At 42.2% G+C, this 25,227-nt stretch overlaps 1 protein-coding gene across 2 annotated transcripts in view; it reads right to left on the reverse strand.

The window, feature by feature from the left end:
* JMY (junction mediating and regulatory protein, p53 cofactor) overlaps positions 1–25,227 on the reverse strand; it is a 573,379-nt gene that overhangs the window by 74,564 nt on the left and 473,588 nt on the right. For both annotated transcript variants that reach the window (XM_078675206.1, XM_078675207.1), the window contains exons 8-9: positions 14,206–14,301; positions 1,465–2,014 (exon numbers count right to left, since the gene is read on the reverse strand). In XM_078675206.1, the coding sequence (XP_078531332.1) occupies positions 1,465–2,014; positions 14,206–14,301 (646 nt within the window). The remainder of the gene's footprint in view (positions 1–1,464; positions 2,015–14,205; positions 14,302–25,227) is intronic.

Consider the following 25,227-nt stretch of genomic DNA (forward strand, 5'->3'; position numbering starts at 1 on the left):
AAGTGGTCTAAAAAGGGCACATTTGTGTGTGCCTGGGGCAGCCGCGTTCACAAGAGGTATCAGGCTCATGGGACTCTGTTAAGAGGCTACACCGGGCCCATGTCCAACTTGGAAGGCACCTAGAAGTGTTCTATGTAATCTTAACATCTCAAGCACGTGGCAAAAGTAAAGTGCTTCCATAGTTGATAACAGTATCACCTCTCAGTGAGAAATGCCAAAAAAGGCATGCAAGTGACAAACTACCACAAAATGGCCATGTGGGTCTGAACCATAGAATGATAAATTTCGAGCTAGGTATTTGGTTATGACAATCCCAAGAATAGATCAAACGAAATTGTCACTGTGCATCCGTTGAAATCGCATCCAAACGTATTCCCTCACAGTGTATGATTAATAAGTCTTCGCCTCAGAGACTTAGCATGTAAAGTCTCCCAAATGCTATATAAATGCTTACTGGTATAGAAACAGCATTTGAAAGGTCGCCGTGACTGCTTTTAACGGGAAATACTGAAACAGCATGCAGCAGAGTGAATGATGCCGTGCTGGTGCTGAAAAATCGCCCTGTTTGGTCCAAACTGAATGATAGAAAATACACAATAATGTAAACAAGTCTGTGGACACAGAAATTTATGGAATGGATCAAGCAGTAATTCTGCAATACTCAGAATCAGATCAACAGACTGCAAGCGTATGCTGTGGCCTGAGGAAGACGTGGCAGTTGCTCCCCTTCTATCTACAGCCCTATCCAGATAACAGGTAGAATGCTACCCAGACTGTCACTGTGTTGGGAGTGTAAGAGTGAGCCCAAAGGTGCCCTCATGCAGTGCAATGCATCCACGATACAAGTTTTGCCAGATCACCAGGGCGTGTAACACGTGTATAAAACAATCCACTGGGCGACATACCAGAGAATCAACCATCAAGCACTAATTTGCATAACACTGGGCTAACATCACAATGTCCCAAGCACCATGGAGATGGCTGTACTTACCTTTCCACAGCTGCCAAGTCTAGTTTAACTTGATGATACATTAGCACTGTAATGTTATATGTCAGTGGGTGGGCAAATGAGCTGGGATTGGCATCTGGATAGCATGTAAGCTGACCCTTACTAGCAATATCTACTTGCTACAAGCACCAGAGGGGATCTAAATTCCGCTTACTTGTACTTTTGCAGTCTCCACCAGGTGCACAAAATAGTACAGCTGCTTAGCACTGAAAATATTCTGGTCTAGAATTATAATCACACAAAATGCATCAATTTATATAACTATTCAAGAATGTGGTTGACAAGGAAGCAGGTGGAGTGCACAGTTGATGTGATATATATCGGAATAGGTAAAGGCAAGCACATTTCTTCTAAATTAGGTCTCAAGTGTTTCAGTGTGCTGAATTGTGCCCTTATGTTAAATAAAACCAATCTGTCATTCATAATACTATGTGAAAGAAATAATATTTTCTTACCTCTCCTACGTGGCCCACCTTCCAGAGCCTCAGTCTTCTTTAATTTTCTTCTAGCATTAAGAAGCTGACCACTGTCCAAATGATGTGCTGAGGGTAGACTTGTGGAATTTAGAACCACAGTATCAACCTTTTCTTTTTTCACAGTACTGACCCCTTTTTCTACAAAATCGGTGGGGTCCTCCTTCGCAGGAAGTGGGGGTGGAGGTGGTGGTGGGGGTGGCGCTGGAGGTGGAGGACAAGACTGCCTGCATGTTTCCCACTCTGATTCCAATCTGTCCTCCTTTGGAAAAGAACGTGGAGTCATTTCAGGATCCAATGAGGTAATGAAGGTAAGAGGTAATGCTGCATCTTCCAGCCGTGGCAGACACCCAAGTGGCTGAACTTCCAAAGCACTGGCAACCTCTCTCGGTTGATCCCTTTCATTTGCTTGCTGCATATTCTTGGTTACTTGGAGAGACTGTGGTTCATCCATGGAATATGCTAAACCTTTCCTTCTTGAATGAGCCAACCGCAATCTTGTTGATTTAAGTATCACCTGCCCTGGGTAACGCTAAAATAAAAAAATACATATATATTTTTTAACATCTTTTTTCAATAAGACAGCAATAGCAACCTGTAGATGGAAAACATTACATAATTTCACTATTCCTATGGATGTTTTGCATTATTTTTACATGAATTAGATTATAGCACAGGAGACAAATATAGTCAATTGAAAGAAAAAGCTACTTACCCATTAGACATGCTACCCAAACACTGTAAACGACCACCAAAAAATAATCCAATTTATCTTTTAATTTCACTCTAGTCAAGTAAGTTGCATCAAACCTATAAATTCATTTGAACTAAGGACAGCTGCAATTTAGTTAAAGGAAGGAGAGCAGGTGTATGAAACTAGACTGATAACCAGGGAGAGAAAAACCTCAGTCTTGACTGTTTTGGAGGATCAAGTGTTAAACATTTGTGAAGAAAAAAGAAAATATTATCTATAGAAGAAATGGAAAACTAAAAGACAAAGTTATCCTACGTGGCACAACAGACCCGAACCTAAGCACCTTTTGTGGCCGACTGTGATCACAAGATCAGGTATGGTCTCGCAGCTCACCCCAGTCAACATTGTACATCTTTGGTCCTGGGTGCTCCAATTTAAAAGATTTGTTTCATAGATTTTCTTCTAATAAAACAAACTATGTCAGAAATTATTGTGCTGCACCCTAAAACACTCATCAAGTATCACCACATGATCCAAAGACAAACATTGTTCAGTATCAGAGGTAAATATTTCAGTCTATGAAGTTCCCATTACAGAGGTTAGGACTGGAGAGACCACACAAGTCCAGTTCTATGTCCTTCTTTCTTGGGTCGGGGTTCAAGATAATCCTCCTACAGCAATCAAGAGCCCTAACCACAACAGTGCCAGCATGTACCTATTTGTGCCCAGGCCAATGTTAATGTGCAGAAGCACCACCTTTGGATCTATCTTCTCCTCCTGAGCATTAAGGAGAAGTTGAATGTTATGTTGAGTGGCCCTTTGTGGCATAAATAGCAATTAATCCTTCTGGACCACACAGTTCATTATATATTTTTTTTAAAGGGATCGGCCATGGCTTTCAGTAGAATCTTGACATCTACATTCAATAAGGAGATCAGTCAATATGATGCACATTGTTTAGGGGTCCCTAACAGGTTTATGAATAAACATTTTAGCCCTGCGAAAGTCTGGCAGAAGTCTGCCGGATGCCACAGACTGCACCAACACAGTCAATGATGGATTTATGAGCTTGGCCACAAAGGATTTGAAAAATTCAGCTGGGAATACATTGGGTCCCAGAGCTTTCCCCACTTGTAATTGGCCTACAACCTCTGCTAGTTTTTCTTTAATATGTTTCCCCTCTAGAGTGGCCAAATCTATTTCTATTGTGTGGCGAGATCTGCTTTACACCTATCTAAAGTGTCAGAGTCTATAATATCCGTCCACGAGAATAAATCTGTGTAGTACATTGCAAAGCAATGTACAATATTTTTCTCTACAGTAACCAACTCTCCATTATTAACGGTTATGCCTGAAATGGAGTCATGGCTAGCTATAGTAAGACAGAGGGGATGTGTGGTTTTACTAGTCTTATCACCCCAGTTGTAGAAGCGACTCTGCTTTTCTAGCAATATTTCTTCAATCATCCAGTAAAATGTGTTGCAGAAATGTTTTAGTGTGGAAAAGATCCCTAAGTGTGGATGATCTGGGAGAAACTGTATGCTGCCTGTTTTAATAGGAGGATACGTACTTCCAATTCTAACACCTCCTCTTGTCGCTGAAGCTTCTTCCCAGAAAGCGGATGATATCCCCCTTAAGGGTGGCTAGTATAAATGCTTTTCAGAACACACCAGGAACAAGTCACCATCCCTTGGTTTATTGGGTTATATGACGCAATAGCATCTACAATGTAATCTTTACAGTGTGCATCTTGTAGCCACTACGCTCTCAAGCGTAATGTGGGCACGGTCCATTTCGGATCCCGCCATAAAGTTGACTCAAACATGGGTGTGGTCGGACAAACCACAGACCAGTATTTGGGTTCCCGTTACTATCGGTAGATCAGAATTAGGGATTAAAAACATAATCAAGACAAAAAAAGGGCCACAAGCACCAGAATAAAAGGTGAATCGCTGTTCTTGCCAATGGAAGGACACCACACAGAGTTAGAACCAATGCTCTCAAGAATTTTGCTAGTATTGCCGCTGATTGTATTTATTGTCTGCCACCCCATTCCAATCCCCTCCAAACACACAGTGGCCTACACGTAATCATTCTAAAAGCCCACTAACAGGCTAATAGTTTCTACAAAAGATGGGGTGTGTATGCACTGATCAAAGAAATCAGTTTGCCATATAGTAGCCCAGCCACCACCACATAGTGGCAAAAGTTATCAAGCCAAGTGCATCTGAATTAGATTGTTAGGCTGTGGCGAAAGGAGAATAGCAACACCTCTAAACCCCTTCACTAACTCGGAGTGGTACACCTGCGTGAAAACATAACACCCAAGGAAAGGACAGTTGATCCCTAAGAAGAAAACAAGTTACTTACTTGTAACTGAAGTTCTCCAGTATTGGAAGCTTTCATACATTCGCATGCCTGAATCATTCCCCAGCGTCGAGACGGGAGTCTCCGGTACATAAAAAAGCAATGCTAGCAGTATAGCAAACAGAAAGAGGCCTAGGTCCATTTCCCTTTTGCAACCCATAACACTTGTTATGTAAAAAGGACCAAACTTTTCTCTGAACCAATCAGAGCTCCTCACCCTCTAGAACCCTCCTGAGAGAACCTTTTGCTCCTCAGATTTTCGCGCACTTGTGCATTAAAACACTTTAAGTGCTGAATCCAAGGTGAGCCTCTCAGGGGAGGAGGGTGGGTCGCATGTGAATCTATGAAAGCTTCCAATACTGGAGAACCACAGTTATAGGTAAGTAACTTGTTTTCTTACTCCAGTATTGGAGCTTTCATAGATTCACATGACTGAATCAGAATAGCAATTAGAGATAATGGGGTATCCCAGTAACCCTCAGAACCTGGGTATTAAAGTTAAACAAAACCAAATGGTTCTGTCGGATGTGAGTCAATTTCTTTGCTATATTCGTAAACATAATTATTCTTTATATAATTCACTCAGTCAGCATTTACGGTATGACATGTAAGGATACACACAACAATTCTCATGTTGAAAAGTTCTTCTTATTATAGAAATCAATTTGTAAAAAGTGGCTGTCAGGGACAGAAATGACATAAAATCACATACAGGGTGAAATATTTAGTGACTAGTAGTGACAGGTGATGGCCGTGCTATACAAGAATAAGTGAAGATGACATTTAGAAATATGGAAAAACATAAATTTTCATCAGTCCATTTTTATGAAGAATTAGTCACAATAATCATATTATTTTCTTTTTTCTTGTGTTGTGACTTATGATGGACGGATTGACAAAAGCAACGTCGACGTTTCAACCCTAGATGTTAGTGCAGAATTATTTGCATCTGGAGCGGGTCTTCATCAGGACAATAGGAAAACGACAGCCTGAGAACGTGAATAGCTAGAAGTATCTTCAATAGCCGTTGGAGGATTCGGTGTCAGCCGACACCCTTTTGGAGATATCCTAACACAGAAGATTCTTGAGCAATTAATGGAGGTTTTCTTCACCAGCCGGTGGAGAAATTTGAGCTATGTGCCGCCGTAGCGATCACTTTGGAGAGCTGTAGTGGGACGTCTGAATTAGTCTCAGCCTGGCAGTGAACGGCCATTCACTGCCAGGCTCAGACGAATTCAAGAAAAAGAAAGGAGGGATGTAAAAGGGGCTCACCGTTATTGGATGATATTTCTCGGCACCGCTTCTCCCACTGCCACACCTGTCTCTGCAGCCGCTTTTAAGCAGTAGTGCCTAGTGAAGGTGTGCGTAGATGTCCAGGTTGCTGCCCTGCAGATGTCCTGGATTGGCACTCCTGCAAATAATGCAGTGGATGTGGACACTGCTCTCGTTGACTGAGCACAAACTCGTACATCCAGAGGTTTTCCAGCAGCTTGGTGACAGTAAACAATCGCACTGGAAATCCACCTGGCAATCCCACGTTTTGATAAAGGGAAACCTTTTCTGGGTGCGCTGAAAGCGACGACAAGCTGTGAAGACTTGCGAAAGCTCTTAGTCTCTTGTAAATAGAACTTGAGACATCGCTGTACATCCAGCGAATGTAAAACACTTTCCCACGCTGTTACTGGTTGAGGAAAGAAGCGTTTTAAGACTAATGATTCATTTAAATGAAAGTCAGTTGGAACTTTAGGAAAACATTTTGGGTTAGTCCTAGGAATCATACTGTCTTCTTTAAATTGCAAAAAAGGGGCTTGAATTGTGAGAGCCTGTAGTTCTCCAACTCGTCTCGCTGACGTTAGAGCGATGAGAAGCGCCACCTTCCATGATAGGAATTTAATATCTGCCCTGTGTATAGGTTCGAAAGGCTGCTTCATTAATTGTGACAGAACTATGTTTAGACGCCAAAGTGGTGGTGGAGGCTTTATTGGAGGAAAAACTCTGAACAATCCCTTCATAAATTGTTTGATGATCCTCGTTGACCATAAGGATGGGCCAGAGGTAGACCTTCTGTAGCGGGATATAGCGGCTAAATGCACCTTAATAGAAGCGTGAGCCAATCCCGATTTGGCTAAAAGTAAGATGTATTGGATAATTTCATGAGGTGCTGCAGTTAGAGGATGAATTTTACTTCTCTGACACCAGAGACAAAACCTTTTCCACTTCATCCTGTAGGTTTTGTTGGTACTATCCGCTCTAGCTTTTGACAGGATGTTTTTACACTCTTCTGAGATATCTAGATGCTGAAATTCACAGAGCTCAGGAGAAAGGCCGCTAATCGCAAGGATCTCGGGTCCGGATGGAGCACTTGTCCTTGGGACATTGTCAGAAGTGATGGAATTGGTTGGAGACGAACTGGACGGGCCTCCGACAGCAGCAGCAGTTCTGTGAGCCAGTGTTGTCGGTTATCAGGATCAGCCTGCACAGCTCTTTCTTGATCTTCACAAGTACTCGCGGCAGGAGAGGAATTGGAGGAAAAACGTAGGCAAATACGCCGGACCATGCCATCGAAAACGTATTCCCCAAGATCCCCTCTGGGGAAGCCAGCTTGCGAAGAACCAGCATTTCTTGTTCTCCCTTGTGGCGAAGAGGTCTACTGTTGGTTTTCCCCATCTTCGTAAAATGTTGTTTAGGATCCCCTGGTCCAGCTCCCACTCGTGGCAGGACGACTTGAGCCTGCTGAGAGTGCCTGCCTTGATGTTTTGATCCTTTGGGAGATGTTCTGCTGTTAAGGATATCCCCTGCTGTAGTGCCCATTCCCATATTTTCTGGGCTTCTTGAGAAAGGGAGCGATATCTTGTTCCTCCTTGTTTGTTTAAGTAGTGCATCGCAGTTGTGTTGTCCGTTCTTATAAACACCGACGAATCCCTTATCCTTGGCAGGAAAACCTGTAATGGGAAGCGGAGTGCCCTGAGCTCCAGCAAGTTTATGTGTAATTGCTGCTCGTGCAACTTCCAACGACCGCTGACTTGAAAGTCTTGAAGAAATTCTCCCCATCCTTCTAGGGACGCATCTGTAGTCACTACCAATGGAGCTGGTATTGTAAGAAATGAAAGACCTTGAGAGACATTTTGTTCTTGTGTCCACCATGTCGCTGCTTGAACCATGACTGGTGTTACTTGGACAACGTCTTCGAAGGATCCCTCCGCTTGACGCCATTGTAGATCGAGCTGTTCTTGCAACGGGCACATTCTTAACCTGCAGTGAGGCACGAGGGGAATGCAAGATGACATTATTCCCAGTAATGACTTGTACCTGCGTATTGAAAGACACTTTCTTTTTATAAAGTCTTGGATAGAGAGACACAATCTTCAGCTGTCTTTCTTTGGAGGGAAACGCCTTGTTTCTCTCCGTATCAAAAAAGTGATCAGTTTTGTTGGTCGAAGGGATGATTTTTCCTCGTGTAGAGTCAAACCTAGTTTGGCAAACAAATCTATGCAAGCCTTTGTTGACGCTCAGGCTAGTGCTTCTGATGGTGCCTTGACTAACCAGTCGTCCAGGTAAGGAAATATTTAATGTTTTTGTATCCTTAAAACAGCCGCCACTGGAGCCAGGCATTTTGTGAACACTCTTGGCGCTGACTTCAGGCCGAATGGCAGTAAATTGAATTGGTAATGTTCTCCGGCTACCATGAACTGAAGGTGCTGCCTGTGTGAAAGATGGAAGGGGACGTGAAAGTACGCATCCTGTAGATCTAAAGTGGTCATATGATCTCCTGGGTTCAATAGTAGAAGGATGTCCTGAAGAGAAACCATCCTGAACGACTGTTTTTTGAGATAGGTGTTTAGGGATCTGAGATCCAGAATAGGACGCCATTGGAGGATGTTCTTCTTGACTAGAAAAAAATCGGGGGTAAAACCCCTTTCCTTTTTGGGAGTTTGGCACTGGTTCTATTGCTCCCTTTCGGAGCATTGTCCGAATCTCCTTCCAGATTTGATGCAAATGATTGACTTTCTGATGCACCGGTGGTGTACAAGGAGGCATCTGTAGAAATTCTACAGTGTGGCCGAATTGAAAAATGTTGAGGACCCATTGGTCCGTAGTTATTTCTTGCCAATTTTGAAAATAATGAGCAATCTTTCCACTCAGGGGAACATGCGATCTCAGTAAAGTCGGTGTAGCCGGAATTTGAAGGTTGTCTTTGTCGTCGGGTGTTGTCTTTCCCCCGATGACCTCCTTTGCCTCTCGGAGTCGATTTTGTATAAACTCCTGATTGTCGTTGTGTATACTGCTGACGATAGGGCTGAGATGAGGTGGAGTAAGAGGAATGTCTTCCTTGCTGATATCCACCTCTGTAAGATGATTGTTCCCTACCCTTAGAGCCTCGAAAAGGAACCTTTCTGTATTGCAGAGTTCCTAATGCTTCTAGCAGTATCAGTATCTTTTTTGATACTCTGTAGTGTGTTATCAATATGCTTGCCAAATAAATCTTCACCGTTGAAGGGAAGGTCTAAGATCTTATTCTGGTCCTCCGGTCTAAAAGCCGTCGCTCTTAACCACCCTTGTCTGCGCAGCACCGCTGCTCCTCCCAGAGATCTAAATGCCGTAGTCTCTATATCCATAGCGCAATCTATGACTTCTGCCGAAGTCCTTTCCCCCTCCAGAAGAATTTTCCTGGCCTCTTGTCTCACTGGTTCTGGTACACGGTCAATATATGGCAAAGGTCGCACCGCATTTGTCTGTCCTATCTCCCCAGAATGGCCAGGGCATTTGCAGCTTTCACAAGTTGAGCCGACATTGAGGAAAATCTCTTCCCTGCGTTGTCCAGCCTCCTACCTTCTCTGTCTGAGGGTGCCGTAATTGGAGCTGACGGATTTCTCGATTTCTGTTGCGCCGCCTGTGTAATATCGGAGTCCGGTTTGGGATGACCCAAAAGACACGCTGGAGCATCTGCAGGCGCTTTATATTTTTTTGTCCAGTCTGCGAGCACCGGAGTCACTGTAGCTGGCGTTTCCATAAACTTTAGGCCTTCCTCCCGAATGTGACTTACAATAGGCAAGGACCGGACAGATCTTCGATAAGGTTCTTAGAAGTCATATAAGAAACATTCAGCTTTATCCTCCATCACTGTAAGTGTGAATCTTTTAGTGGCCCTTTCCATCAGGTTATGAAACCCACCAATGTCCCCCGGTGGAGAATCCACAGGTTTCGGTGCAGGAGACGAAGGTGACGGAATGAGATAATCGTCCCACTCTCTGCTAGGGTCCGTAATCTGTCCATCTTCATGGTCATCATCTCTGGTATGTGGATCATGCTGAGATCTTGGTGGTGGAGATTTTGGGAGAGGCTCCGGCAAGATCTCCCGCCTTCGCACTGGTGTACCTGGTACAGAGCGTGGCCGAAGCGTAACCTCGGGAATTTCCTTAGAGGCCTGAGGCACCGGATATCTTCTCTAATAACCTTCCAACATGACTTGTAGATCCTTCAATAAAGAAGACAGTACACTTGTCACCTCCTTGTGATGTTCCTGGTGGTATTCTTGTTGTTGTTGGGGATGATCCTGTATTAAATCATACTCATCCTCCGAGTATTCTTCCTGGTATTTCCCCCTTAACTGCGATGGGCTACTAGCATATCCAAACAGACCACCTTCATCCTCGTCCTCTGGGTCCTCTTCCTCTAGAAGGTAAGAAGGAACTAATGGAGACACCTTACTTGGAAATGTAATTTCTGGTGTGATTGTTCTTTTCCAGGCCAAAAAACGCTTTTCTGGGTTTTTTTCCTTCGTAGAGCCGGTCGACGAGATCGTCGTCATCGACGAATTCATAGTCGTCGACGCTATAGTCGACGTTGTAGTCACCGTCGTCGTTGACGGACCCGTGGTCGTTATCGCCGTCGTTGAGTGTAGCCATGGTTGTCGTCGACGCTGTCGACGGCGATAAAGCTTTAGAAACAGCCTTTACCTCATGCTTCGTCGACGATGATGCCGTTTTTGTCGACGATGAGGTCATTTTCCTCGTCGACGCTCCCTGATAGTAATCTTGACCCTGGGAGTAGATTTTGAAGGCTCTGAGGTAGTTTTCTTTACTTGTTTTACCTCTGAAGCATGACCCTTCTACTCCTTAGCTTTGCCTGAAGGAGATTTTGAGGGACTGCGCCCTGAAGACCCTGGAGTGGTCTTTTCAAGGGCATTCTCAGGTCTCTCACCTCAGGTATAAGCCTTAGGAGATCTGCTTCTTTTTTGAGATCTCCTAGACGAAGAGGACTTCTCCTCACTATCACTTGAGAGGATCTCCTTCCTGGCCTTAACCTTCTGAAGCCAAAGTAGTAGTCTACCGTCATGATTTCTCAAGATTTTATTTGAGAAGGTACGACATACCTTACAATCCTTCGCCTGATGGGCTGGATAGAGGCAGTATATGCAGTCTTTCTGAGGGTCATCGGTTTAGAGTCTTTTTTTAGACCAGGTGGCATAAGCTCTAAATAATCTTTAATTTTTCTCCTTGTCAGCCATGGTAGAAGAATAAGAAACATCAAATAAATCTGGAAAAGAAAAGAGCTCAAATCCCAGTCAAAGTGAGTTGAATTGAAGAGTTTGAGCAGAGCTCAAAGGAGACTTCCTAGCACAACGTGCGGTAGAAAATCTGAGGAGCAAAAGGTTCTCTCAGGAGGGTTCTAGAGGGTGAGGAGCTCTGATTGGTTCAGAGAAAAGTTTGGTCCTTTTTACTTAACAAGCGTTATGGGGTGCAAAAGGGAAATGGGCCTAGGCCACTTTCAGTTTGCTATACTGCTAAGCATTGCTTTTTTATGTACTGAGACTCCCGTCTCGACGACGGGGAATGATTCAGGCATGTGAATCTATGTAAGCTCCAATACTGCAGTAAATAATAAGTTCACCTTATATTTGCATTAATGAACCACCACTGGCTACCTGACCCACGAGGTCTGTGGGTACTGTGCCCTCATCAACAAAGAGACTGGGAAGCATGTGCGCTTCAGTGGCTGGCATGGTATTGGCGTGGCTGAAAGCCCCTTTCGCAGCTACAAAAGGAGTGAAATGCAGACTCGGGGTGATGTGTGACAGGCGAGAGGCCCAAGGATTTGGCCATATCCTGCGTGTCCTTAAAGCACTCCAGGACCGAGTCTGGCTTATTCCCGAAAAGACGAGTGCCATCGAATGGCATGTCCATAAGTGAAGCTTGGACATCCCCCGAAAATACAGTTGTTTCTCAACCAGACGTGGTGCCCGAGGGCCACTGTCAACTGAACCGCTTTGCCCAGTGAGTCGGTTATGTCCAATCCACAAGAAATTGTGAACTTTGCTGAGTCTCTCCTGTTGGCAACAGTCTACCAGAGAACGGCACAAGCCTCCTCCAGGACCTGTGGCAGCACTTGCGTAACTGTGTCCCACAGAGTGTGGGAGACACCGCCCAAAAGCCATGCAGTGTTAACAGACCGCAATGCTAGGCTGGCAGAATAAAACATTTTCTTCCCTAAAGAGTTCAGTCTTTTGTGTTCCCTGTCTGTGGGAGCGGCAGGGAATGTGCCCTGGAAAGTCAAGGCTTGGACCACCAAGCTCTCCGAGGTAGGGTGATGGATGAGGAAGTTTGGATCCCTGGCAGGGTGCGATGGGCGATCGTCCAATTTACAGGAGCCCTGTTTTGGTTTGGACCAGGTCCCCAACAGGACGTCATTGAGGGAATCATTGAACGGGAGCAGTGGGTCTGATGAGGAGACTCCCGGTTCCAACACCTCTGTCAAGATGTTGGTCTTGACTGCCACCGAGGGCAACTGAAGGTCAAGGACCTCAGCAGTCCTCTAGACCACCACTGCATACAAGGCTCCCTCCTATGTAGCTATGGTAAGGGGAGAAAGTATACCAGTATCTAGAGAAGTATCCAGTCACTGGCGTCACCCAGTTTCTCAGTACAGTCCACATTAGGGTCTTCTATGTAATGCTGGTATTCTTCAGGGTCCAGCGACTCCTTCCATTCCTACCAGAGTCCTTGTCCATAGGAATGAGGCTCAGGCTCCAATTTAGGAAGTGTGGTTCCTGCTGGTGTCGGAGTCAGCGTCACAAATCTGGCTCTGGGGATTCAATGAAGATGGTGCCGGTGGTGCTGGGAGTACCGGCCCGAAGACCGGCATTGGGGAAGGTCGAGATGGTATGAACAGTGTCAGTCCGGATCCAGGAATGGATCCTTGGGGGGCTAGTGGAGAGGGGCTGGAACCACTGGCACAAAATCAGAAGGGGCTCCCTCTGAACCTGCAGGGTCTCATAAAACTCTTTGAGGTGGTCAGGGGTTGTTGTAGCTCCCGGAAAGTTGGGGCGGCTCGGAGTCGGCCCGGGTGCAAGCTCCGAAGAACTATGCCTTGAGATCCAAAGCTCCCTTATCTTGATGGCTGACAGATGAGAAGTCGAAGAGCGTTTTGACGTCATTTTCTTGTGCCTCTGACCGGAGTGTCCGGAGGATTTCGAATGGAACATAGAGGATTTCGGGATCTGTGAATGTACCCGGGAACCTCCCTTCGACCAAGATTTCCCCAAGGTTGCGTGCCAGGCCGCAAGCAACTTTAGGGAACGTTGAAAGCCTTCATGCCATGGACTGGCAATCGGGGCACGACTTTGTGTCATGCTGCGCTTCGTCACCGACATCGACCGGGGACAGGCGCTGAAAGGCTGGAAACCTGTCTTACTAGATGACATCTCAACATATCAGGAGGTAATACTTCGAAAACAGTCGAAAAAACTGTGAAAAAACTCTGTCAAAAAACAATAGAGGAGTTGCTCTTCTTCAGATCAGCACTGGCTTGCGTGGAAAGAAAAGAACCAACGTCAGTGTGCCTATATAGGTGCCGAAGGCGTCACTTCCGGCATAGACGACTCCATGCGAAGCCGAGTGACGCCACCTACCAGCGTGCAAGGGTACTGCTCATGAATAATCTTCAAGATCCATACTGATGCCTGGGGAAATTCACAGGTAAGGAATCTGTGGCTAGAAGTCTCTATCAGATAAAATATTTTACAGGCACCAACCAACGTTGCTTCTGAGGTTATATATGACATTTTCACTGTCGACTCACAAATGTGAGATAATAGGTTGATATTGGGGATATAACTGAAAATATCCTCTAACAATAGGACTTACAATAAGGAGCTTCTTGTCTGCCTAACATTCCAGGATAAGGCTAGAAAAACTGTGCTATATTGTGCCATTGAATCTTTACAACTATGATTTAAAAAAGTTATAAATCCATACAAGAGAAAAGTGAAATAGTGACTTGTACAGCCACAGAAAAAATGCCACAGGTTTCAAATGAACTTTCTATCTTAGAGATTAAGGACTGGAGGACATTACCCTTAGTTTGAAGCGCAAACAAAACACAGACAACAAGAGCACACTAGAGGAAACAATGGTCTAGACAGGTTTAGCAGCTGGAATGCAGATACGATGCATGATTTTAAGGAGATAAAATTATCATAGTAGCTTCAAGCCATAATAGATCCAGCAAGTGAGATTGCTGGTTAGGTGTCACTTATAAGCAGTTAGGGAAGGACTCAAAATGGCGGAGTGTAGCATGATTATCTAGCCAAATCGATAAACTAAAAACTGAGTAATGACGAAACAAGACATTTAATGCAGAAAATTGTGGCGTCACTACAATACCTGCTTAAACATTCGAAGCCGGTCCAATGTTTTCTGTCTTTCTTGACTGAACAAGGTGGTTTTCTTTTCTTCATCATCTTGCAACTGATCTCGTTTCTAACAGAACCATATAACAATTAGCCCATCAAAATTTGTATACTAACCAAAATAGCAACAATTTCACATTAATAAAAATGAACAGCCTTTAGGCACAACTATTGTTCTCTCACACGTCATTTTTAATTAAATATGTAATGCCATAATTATAAGGTCATGTGGAAGAAAAGTTTAAGTGCAAAAACAAATGACTTACTTCTTACTGTAAATATCCTTTTGGCGAAACTATTTGAAAACTGTCACTGTAACAATCACCTGACCTCAAAAATACTGGGGCTGGAGTTACTGAAAATGTTGGAAAATTAAGGCTTTCAATATTGTTAAGAACCTGATGTAGAATTGTACATTTCATTTATTTCTGGGGATGCTGTATTTGTAAGCATGTCATTGTACCACCTCTATGACAAGGGCATTTAACCAGTTGATTCTTCACAGGATTCTGCACTTCTTTCCGAAATCAGGCATTTAAATTTACAACCCAAAGCAAAGCCAGGCCCAAGGAGGTACATCAAAATATTTCCATCAATCATAGTCTCAAACATGTTCTATAGCCCTTCTATCCACCTAGAATTATTAATTCTAGCTATAACCCTGTCCTTCTTACTTAAAGAGCACTCCGCATATATCCTTACAAAGTACGTATGTTATGATGAGATCAACGGAACTAAAATATTTTAAGAATGGTGTAATAACCTGTGAAACTTATTTGTCAAGCACTGTGCCACTGTAGCAGCAGGATCACATGCTAAAGAATTATACTGCAGGAATGACTTATTGCCCTCTGAGATTTCCAGACCCCACCCACAAGTAACTATTGATATGAATTTAGTTTGAGGTGGCAGAAAGCTAGGAACTTCCTTTTAGTCAGCTAATTTAAAGTGCATGCTGATTTCCGATAGGGACACTTTTGGCTGTTAACAGGAGACAGAAATAACAGAGTTTATACAGTGGGGTAAACTCATTACTGTTGAAGGTTTATCAGCTCAGTACAGGTACAGATATCTTAAGAGAAAGGGAGGAGCAGCGAAGTGCAGTGCTTTTTACCAGTTCTAGGTCTACTACGCTGTTGTCTTAAACATTTTATTGGTAGTATGATAAATATATTCATCAAATGTTAATGCCAGAATATTTTGACGTCAGCAAATTAGAAGGGTCTGATAACTACCAGATATTTTTACATTTTCAGAGTAATACTAACATTGTGCCTCACATGATACAGAGAACCAAATATGTTTGAGCTAGTGATTTGCTGCTATTTTCACTACATTACACTCCCTTGAATGACACAAGAAATAAAGAACTCAAAATGGAAACGACTGCCAAGAAAGGTTGATCTGTGAATTGGGCGAAAATACCGGTGAAGAATTGCTGTATCAAATACATAATTTGACCTTTGTTAATGTAACGTTTTTAAAAAAAAAACTCAACAATGGTAAATATGCTTTGTTTGCATTGTAGACAAAATGTTCAAATTGCATAAAAATTATTCGTATAATGATTCATTTTATAGAATGAACTGTGGGATATGACAGCGAGTAACAACATTCTATGAATGTTTATTAAATGATCAGTTGTGCTATAGACCAACAATTAAGTCGGAGGTGGTGGCCTCTAATTTAAAATACAATGAAATGTTGCAGGATTGGAAAGAGGTCTTCTAGAGTGGAACGAATATTGGAGTCTGCAATGCAAACAGCCCCGAACTGCAATCCTGTACCTCCTACCGAAATTGCATAGACGCGCAGAAACCTCCAGGGAGACCAATAGTCTCCTCAATGGCTTCCCAACTAGAAATGACTTCTAAATATATTGTTCATTACTTAAGACCATTTGTGACAGCCTTAACAGCATACCTTAAAGACACAACTCATTTTCGAACGATGATTGATGGGTTAACATGGGAGGAGGAATACATGTAAATTACATTGGACGTGACCAGTTAGTATACGTGCATCAAACATGAACTGGGGTTCCAGGCCATTAGACACTTCCTATGTGCCAGGCCCATGTCACTATTACGCCATACTGAGATGTTGATAGAAATGGTATGGTATTGTTTAACAAATAATTTCTTCTTTGAACAAAAGATATATAAACAGACACAAGGAACAGCGATGAGCACCTGCTTCGCCCCCAGTTACGCAAATCTTTTCAAGAGCTGGTGGTAGGAGCAGTAGTCCATCCAATGGGAGACCTGGAGTGATCAGATTGAGATGTGGACTAGATTTATTGATGACATTTTTCTAATTTGGAGAGGAAATGCTGAATCAGCTGCAACCTTTGTGTCATCTCTTAATAACAATGATATGAATTTACAGTTTCATCACATATGAGTAGACAGAAGATAGTATTATTGGATGTGGAAGTTTCAGTACAGAGAAACCAGTTGGTTACTAAGTTACATAGGAAGGACACTGCCGGAAACAGTCTCCTAAATGCCACCAGTGCACACCCATCCAGTCTAATTTATAGCATCCCTTATGGAGAATTGGTTAGGGCCAAGAGAAACTGCAGCACAGATAAAGAATCTGTGAAGTAGAAGAAGGTGATGAGCAATAGATTCAAGGAACGGGGCTATAGCAAGAAACTAATCAGCCAAGCGATTGCCAAAACCCTGCAAAGATCTAATCTACTGCACCCGAAGGAAAGTGAAGAAATTGATAGCCAGGTTAGATTTATGAAGGTCTTTTCCAACTAGGCATTCAGAGTAAGAAAAATCTTTAATCAGAATTGGCACATTTTAAAAACAGATTCCATACTTAAAAAATACATACATGAGTCCCCTAAATCATGTTGTACGTGCTGTAAGGCTTGTGTCAATAGTACTAACTGCACTAAAATCAAGGTACCAAACAGTAAGAGGGAGATGGGCGAAAATACGGGCAAATAATTGCTGTATCAAATACATAATTTGACCTTTGTTAATGTACCTTTTTTTAAAAAAACCTCAACGATGGTAAATATGTTTCACTTGCATTGCAGACAAAATGTTCAAATTGCGTAAAAATTATTTGTAAAATGATTCATTTTATTTAATAAACTGTGGGATATGACAGCGAGTAACAACATACAATGAATATTTACTGCACTTAACATATTCATTAGTATTTGTCAGATATTTTAAAATCGCGTGAACTGCGGTGATCCATTTTCTCTCTCCGTGCTGTGCTGGTCCTCTTTCACTGTCGACTGTTGCTTGTGTATGTAACCTGAAGAATTGTTTCTCAAGCCACACAGTGACCAAGCTGAAAGGCGAAACGCTTTGGTGTAGACGCATTTTCTTGCGAAAATTAATTAAGCATCCCGGTGAGTCCTGGTATTTTCTTCAAAGAGGAAAATTGTTGTGATATATAACTCAGTTGTCTGCCTGGATTACTCGCTTATACAGACACGGACCACCAGATGAGTGCTCAATATTCTTTCTTTATTGTCATGCCGCCATTACGCGTTTCAGCTCGAGTTGAGCCTTGATCACGACATGACGCCACAGTTTCATTTTTTGCTTTTTAAAGTGACAAGTGCTACGTGCAAAACTCAGTGCAGTCATAAATATAGAAGATCTAAAATTGACAGCTCAAACAATACATGTGGAGTTCTATTTGGCATATAAAGACAAAAGACCTAACAGTGGAACCTTCTAAAGAGCAGCACCTAACAAAAAATAACCCTGTGTGATAGCTAATATCCCTGTATTCTACTTGGGGGATCGTGTGCACACTGGACAGAACCCACTGTAACCGTACTCTTTCCTTACGGAACTAAATCAATTGATTGTAAAAGCAAAGGCGCACCACCACATTTGACATATGATTAAACAATTTCAAAGAGTCACAAAAAGCATCAAGTTCCTCAGATTGGTTTTCCTTTATTTAAAAAAACTAGATGAAGCACCATACAGCCGACGCGTTTTGTCCCAACTAGGGACTTCTTCAGGCCTGTTAAATATAAACACATAGACACATATATATAAGACACATTAAAAAACAGTTATGTACAAATCTATATACAAAAATATATATATACAGAGATATATACATACTGGAACAAGTTCAGAGTTAGATCAGACACACATAACACTAAAATTGATTCTTTTACAAGTATAATTGTGTGTGTCTAAGTTCCACATGTATACACAAGCTTAAGCAAATAGACAGACAGCATCAGTGAAAAGTGTGTACAGAAAACATCTTTTTTAAAGTCATAATTATCATGAAATAGCAACCCTAAGATGCTATTACTAACTTTTAAGGTTGCATCGTAATTTATTTTAGGAAGAAGAATCTAGGAAAAGAGTTAACCAGAGGGCAAAGAGGGACTCGGAAAAATGAGGGGGAATGAGACAACATAATAGATAAAGAAAAATGCTAAAAAAGCTATACTGAAACATTGAAGTGAAAAGATATATATAAAAAAAGTCAAAGTGCTGTAAGTATATGGAAAGCAAAGGAAAATACCTTCTGTAAGTAGTGAAGGCTTCTATTGAGCATGGCAGATGAGAATCTGAAGAGCAGAATATAATGGAGGATAAATAAAGCTTCTCAAGACGAATCTGTTAATTAAACAAACCAGACATCAGAGTGTCTCTATATAGGGAGACAGGAGAAGAGTGAACGCCTAGTGAAAAAGCATAATGGCACTTACATAGAATAAGAATTCCAGAGTTACTGAGAAAAATTCGCTGTTCTCCAAAAGAAATATGGCGTGTATATCTGTTCGGCATGTGAGCCAATAAAAGCTACAATACTCATCCTAAAATTGGATCTTGACTTAATCATCATGACTGAAACATGGCTAACAGAATCTTCTACACCTATAATGGACATTCTGGTTCCCCCCAACTACCACATCACCAGACTTGACAGGTCTGGCAATAAAAAAGGTGGCGGAATCGCATGTATATACAGGAGCAACCTCTCTGTCTTGAAAGTAACTTCCCCTTCCCTACCCTCCCCAACCTCCTGTGAATACATCTGCCTCGATATTATCAGTGAGGGCAAACCGATCTGCACTCTTCACGGCGTTTACCACCCACCCGGCGACAACCTTACCTTCTCCCAACAAATCATGGATATGATCTAAACCAACTCCGGGCGACAACTCACACAAATATACCTTGGGGACTTCAACCTCCACTGGAACGATCATAATGATGCGGTGGTAAAAGGTCTGAAGAATTTCCTTAACGCCCTTGACCTCACTCAAATTTGCAACAGTCCAACACACGAGAAAGGCTCTATCCTCGACCTTATCATCTCCAAAGAGGCCTCTATCCAACTCGAATCTATCCAACCCTGTGACTGGTCAGACCATCATATTATCACATTCTTCATCAATGAAAAAGTTAAATTTAACCCTGTTCAATCCGCCAGGCCCAAAGTCTGGAAAAGAGACATGAAAAAACTAAACTCAAACTCTCTGCCCCCCAACAGCTGCAACTTACTACTTCCTCCTACTGGCGTTAAGGACGTCCAATCCTTGACTGATCACTATCTTAACACTATGACCTCAATAATTAATGAAGTCACACCCTTGCAGCTAAAAAAAGCCTCCACAAAAATTTCCAATCCCTGGTACGACGGGAGTCTCAATGACGATAGACGCGCCATGCGAATGGCAGAGCGCACCTGGAGATCAGCTCCCTCTGCACTGAACCTAAAAACCCTGAAGAAAAAGAGAAATGCCTACTTCAGGAAAATAAAATGCTCAAAATCAGACTTCTTCAGCCGTCAGCTCGACCAAGCCAAAAATCGTCCGAGAAAGCTGTTTGAGCTTATCCGAACACAATCCAAAGAACAACCCCAACCTCTCAACACTATGTGCGAAGCTCCCTCCTGCAAAGACTTCGCCTCTTTCTTTAACCAAAAAACTGACAACATAAAGAATGATCTCCTCATGGACGCAAGCCTCTATCCCAAACCCCACTGCATAGCACCCACTAAACCAAAAAACAATGCCACTTGGTCAACCTTTGTCACCTACACGGAAGAAGAAATTGGCAGACTGCTCAGCACTCTGAAACCATCCAATCACCTCACGGACCCCCTTCCTGCTAACGCTGTCAAAGTCCTTACCCCGTCGCTCCTTCCACTCTGGACTAAAATCATTAACAGCTCACTTCAACAAGGGACCATTCCCGACTCCCTCAAAGTTGGACAAGTCACACCTTTGCTAAAGAAACCTACAGCCGACCCCTCTGACCTAAACAACTACCGTCCCATTACCAACATTCCGACTCTTGCCAAACTGCTAGAAAAATGCGCACAAATACAATTGACTAAACACATTACTCAGTTTGATCTCCTCAACTCTCATCAATCAGGCTTCCGAGCAAATCACAGTACTGAAACTGCTATGACTCACATAATTGACGACGCCCTTCAAATCCTAGATCATAACGATACCTGCCTCCTCATCCTCCTTGATCTCTCCTCCGCATTTGACACCGTCAAACATGAGAATTTACTTGAACTATTAAACACAAGAATGGGCCTATCTGGAACTGTGCTCAAATGGTTCACGTCCTTTCTGCATAACAGGTCGCAGAAATTCAAGAGCAACAACTTGATGTCCGCGCCAAGACCTGTATCGCTAGGCGTACCACAAGGATCCTCCCTATCCCCAACTTTGTTCAACCTAGTTATGGAACCTCTCACCACCTTGCTACAAGAATCCAATGTACACTTCCACATGTATGCTGATGACACCCAACTTTATCTCAAACTACAATCACCCAAAGACATCACGCTCTTGAACTCAACGATCAGAAGCACCCAATCCTGGCTGGCCGCTAATCATCTCAAACTCAATGCCCTTAAAACAGAGTTCCTTCTGATCTCACCTCCCGCGAAGATCACTACCGCACAAATGTGGCTTAAACACCTAACGGCACTCAATGTTCAACCCACCATCGTGGACTCAGCAAAATCTTTGGGCATAACACTTGACACCAATCTCAGCATGCAGGAACACATCAACAAAGCAACTAAGGGAGCGAACTACCAAATCAACACCCTTAGGAAACTTAAACCCTTCCTTCCTGCCAAAGACTTCCAAACTGCGGTACAATCACTAGTCATACCTCGAATAGAATACGGCAGCACCGCCCTCTGCGGTCTCCCCCTAGCTACTACGGCACCCATAAGAGCCTCTTTAAACGCCGCAGCAAGACTTATCACTGGATCGAAAAAACACTCACACATCTCCCCTGACTTCAAATCCCTGAACTGGCTGCCTTTTGAAGCCAGAATACACCTGAAAATCGCTTGTTTGACGCACAAGGCTGTCCACCTGAGCTCACCTAGATACCTCGCTCAGAAGCTGGCGATTTCTGGAGGCTCCAGAAACACTAGAGGCACAAACAATCTTTTGCTAAAGCCTAAAAGATTCCGCAAGGAAAAAACGTATAAACGCTCTTTCTCAGGAATGGCTCCCAGGATTTGGAACTCACTCCCCCCTGAAACCAGGCTCATCCCCTCTACCATACTTTTCAAGAAAGAAGTAAAAGCGATCCTCATGGCTAAATACACTTGAACCACTACTGGGGATCAACTTCAAAGACTCGATACTGATCTGTACTACTTGTTCGAACCCTTTGCATTTTTGTTTGACTTTGAAATTGACTTACTTGATTGTTTATGATATCACTTCACTGTACTTTTAACACTATGATGTATCTGTGTATATATGCTCCCCTCCTCTGTAAAGCGCTCTGATATCTGCGAAGATCTTGTTCGCGCTATATAAAACTTTCAAAATAAATAAATAAATAAATAAAGTAAGGAGAGAGGTGGAATAGTTAGTGGTGTTCCACTAGTGGGAATAAGTACCTCATCACAAATTTCAATACTAAAACAGAAGGGTGGAGAACATTTTGTAAAAGACTAGGGAAATATCATAGGTCCAGAAAAAGGTCACTTGACCTCCTAGTAAAGGTAATCAATAACTATGAATTACTAATATGGGAACTGACGCCAATGCCATTTTGTGTTGTAGCTTTTATTGGCTCCCATGCCGAACAGATATGCACGCCATATTTCTTTCAGAGAACTGCGAATCTTTCTCAGTCACTCTGGAATTCTTATTCTATGTAATTGCCATTATGCTTTTTCACTAGGCGTTCATTCTTCTCCTGTCTCCCTATATAGAGACACTCTGATGTCTGGTTTGTTTAATTAACAGATTTGTCTTGAGAAGCTTTATTTATCCTCCAATATATTCTGCTCTTCAGATTCTCATCTGCCATGCTCAATAGAAGCCTTCACTACTTACAGAAGGTATTTTCCTTTGCTTTCCATATACTTATAGCACTTTGACATTTTTTTATATATATCTTTTCACTTCAATGTTTCAGTATAGCTTTTTTAGCATTTTTATTTATCTATTATGTTTTCTCATTCCCCCTCATTTTTCCGAGTCCCTCTCTTTGCCCTCTGGTTAACTCTTTTCCTAGATTCTTCTTCCTAAAATAAATTACGATGCAACCTTAAAAGTTAGTAATAGCATCATAGGGTTGCTATTTCATGATAATTATGACTTTAAAAAAGATGTTTTCTGTACACACATTTCACTGATGCTGTCTGTCTATTTGCTTAAGCTTGTGTATACATGTGGAACTTAGACACACAATTATACTTGTAAAAGAATCAATTTTAGTGTGATGTGTGTCTGATCTAACTCTGAACTTGTTCCAGTATGTATATATTTCTGTATATATATTTCTTTGTATATAGATTTGCACACAACTGTTTTTAATGCGTCTTATATATATGTGTTTATGTGTTTGTTTTTAACAGCCCTGAAGAAGTCCCTAGTTGGGACGAAACGCGTCGGCTGTATGTTGCTTCATCTATTTTTTTAAATAAAGGAAAACCAATCTGAGGAACTTGATGCTTTTTGTTACTCTTCGAAATTGTCTAATCATATGTCAAAAGAGGTGGTGCACCTTTGCTTTTACAATCAATTCTATTTGGCATATGTAAACATTATGAATGGATATTGCACAAAAACATTTTAAGGACAAATATTCTTAAAAAAACATCATTACATAAATATTGCTAAAATGGAATTGTTAAAACCTTAAAATGGTTCACAATTTCATGAAAGGAAATCATTACATGGGTAACGATATCCTTACATTATAGTATATGTGTCTACCGGTGAAATATATTTCGGTCACATACTTTAGTTCCATCCTCAAAAAGTGCCAATGTGCTTCACTGTTGTTTTGCGGTTATTAAGACTATGTATCGCATGACTGTCTTAAGGTGCTAGTGTTTTTAAAATTGGTGTTTAACCCCTTCCACGCTCATGACGAGCTGGGCTCGTCATGCAGTAGCCTGCTCACACGCTCATGACGAGCCCAGCTCGTCATGAATAATGGGTTTTTGAAAATCCCAGCGCATGGTTGTAAATCTGCGAGCATCGATGTGGTTAAGTGACTGGTGCCTCTACATTGTAGATAAAAACTTTCACATCGCGTTGCTGCTGCCATACCCACAATGGTGACTACATTATACCCACTGTGGTGACTGTTTGAATAGTAATGCACCTTTCTATTATTGATATTGTTTGTTCTTACGAGTCTGCTAAATTCTGGGTTTAAATACCTATTGATCCCTTTATACTGTGCATTTCTTTGTTTATTGTCATTTTTAATGTTCTGACTTGCAGTGTTCTTTCCTTCCTTTCCTCTCTCGCTTGAGGGTGAAAATAACTGATGAGCCAACATAAGTATAAGAAGATTGTGTATTCATCATTCCACCTAAAATTTCAGATATTAAATATGAATATTAAATATAGAATATCAAAATTAAAAACTCTAAAACCTAAATGCAAGTGTATAAATCCTCTGTTGTGCTGAGTCCCCCTGGGTGTTTGGAGTCCATTTCTATGACGTCTCGGGTCTCTAACCGTCGTAATTTTGTCTCTCTATTCCCACCTCTCCTACTGGGTGGTACTGCATCTATGAGGTAGTATTTTAGGTCTTGACTGTTCGACTTGTGATACTCCCTGAAATGTGGCACCACCGGGTACGTGTTGTCCTGATTTACTATAGCTCGAATGTACTGAAGTACTCTTTTACTTTTATGTGCTTGAAATTTGGTACTTCCTATGTATTGTAAACCACATGGGCATAGTAATACATAAATCACATGTCTGTCTTACAGGTTAAAAGTTTGGTGATTTTGTGTTCCTTTGTAATGAACGGGGTCTGGTATGTCATTCTATTAAGACCCTGCTGGCAAGCCTTGCATGTTTTGCACTTAAAGAAGCCTTCATGTGTCTTGAGCCAGCTACTTCCCTCTATAACTTCGGGGCTAGTTTTCACTAACTTGTCTCTCATGGAGGGTCCTCTGCTATGTGTGATTGACACTTTTTTGCTGTAGCAATTGTCCTATTACTGGATCACTCAACACTAATGGCCAGTTGCGGTTGATTATTGCCCGCAAATCTCTTTCCTGTTGCTGAATCCCATGATTATCCTGAATTCATTAGCTTCTGTTTTCTTCCTAATTTCTTGTTGATCTGGATAACCTGTGTCAATCTCATGTTTGTCCCTAAGTAACTGTGTCCTATCTTGTGTCAAGGACTTAGCAACTGCCCTGTCATTACTTTGTGGGAATAACCTCTTTCTAAAAATCTAGCTTTACTCTCTTTTTGAGCACCTTTGAGGGCCTCGGTGTTGTTGCTCACTCTTCTCAATCGCAGCATCTCCTCATAGGGGATGCTAATTCCAGATGCCTGGGGGTGGGCACTGTTGGCGTGTAAGGTTGAATTTCCGGCAGTTTTTTGCGATAGATTCTTGTCTCTACTCTTGTTATTTTTAATACACACCTGGGTATCTAAAAAATTGACTGATGTGTCACTAATGGTTGCTGTAAAGTGGAGGTTAATTTCGTTGTTATTGATTGCCGCTACAAATTCAAT

This window comes from Lissotriton helveticus, chromosome 2_1 (assembly GCF_964261635.1).
Source record: "Lissotriton helveticus chromosome 2_1, aLisHel1.1, whole genome shotgun sequence".
Taxonomy (NCBI): Eukaryota; Metazoa; Chordata; class Amphibia; order Caudata; family Salamandridae; genus Lissotriton; species Lissotriton helveticus.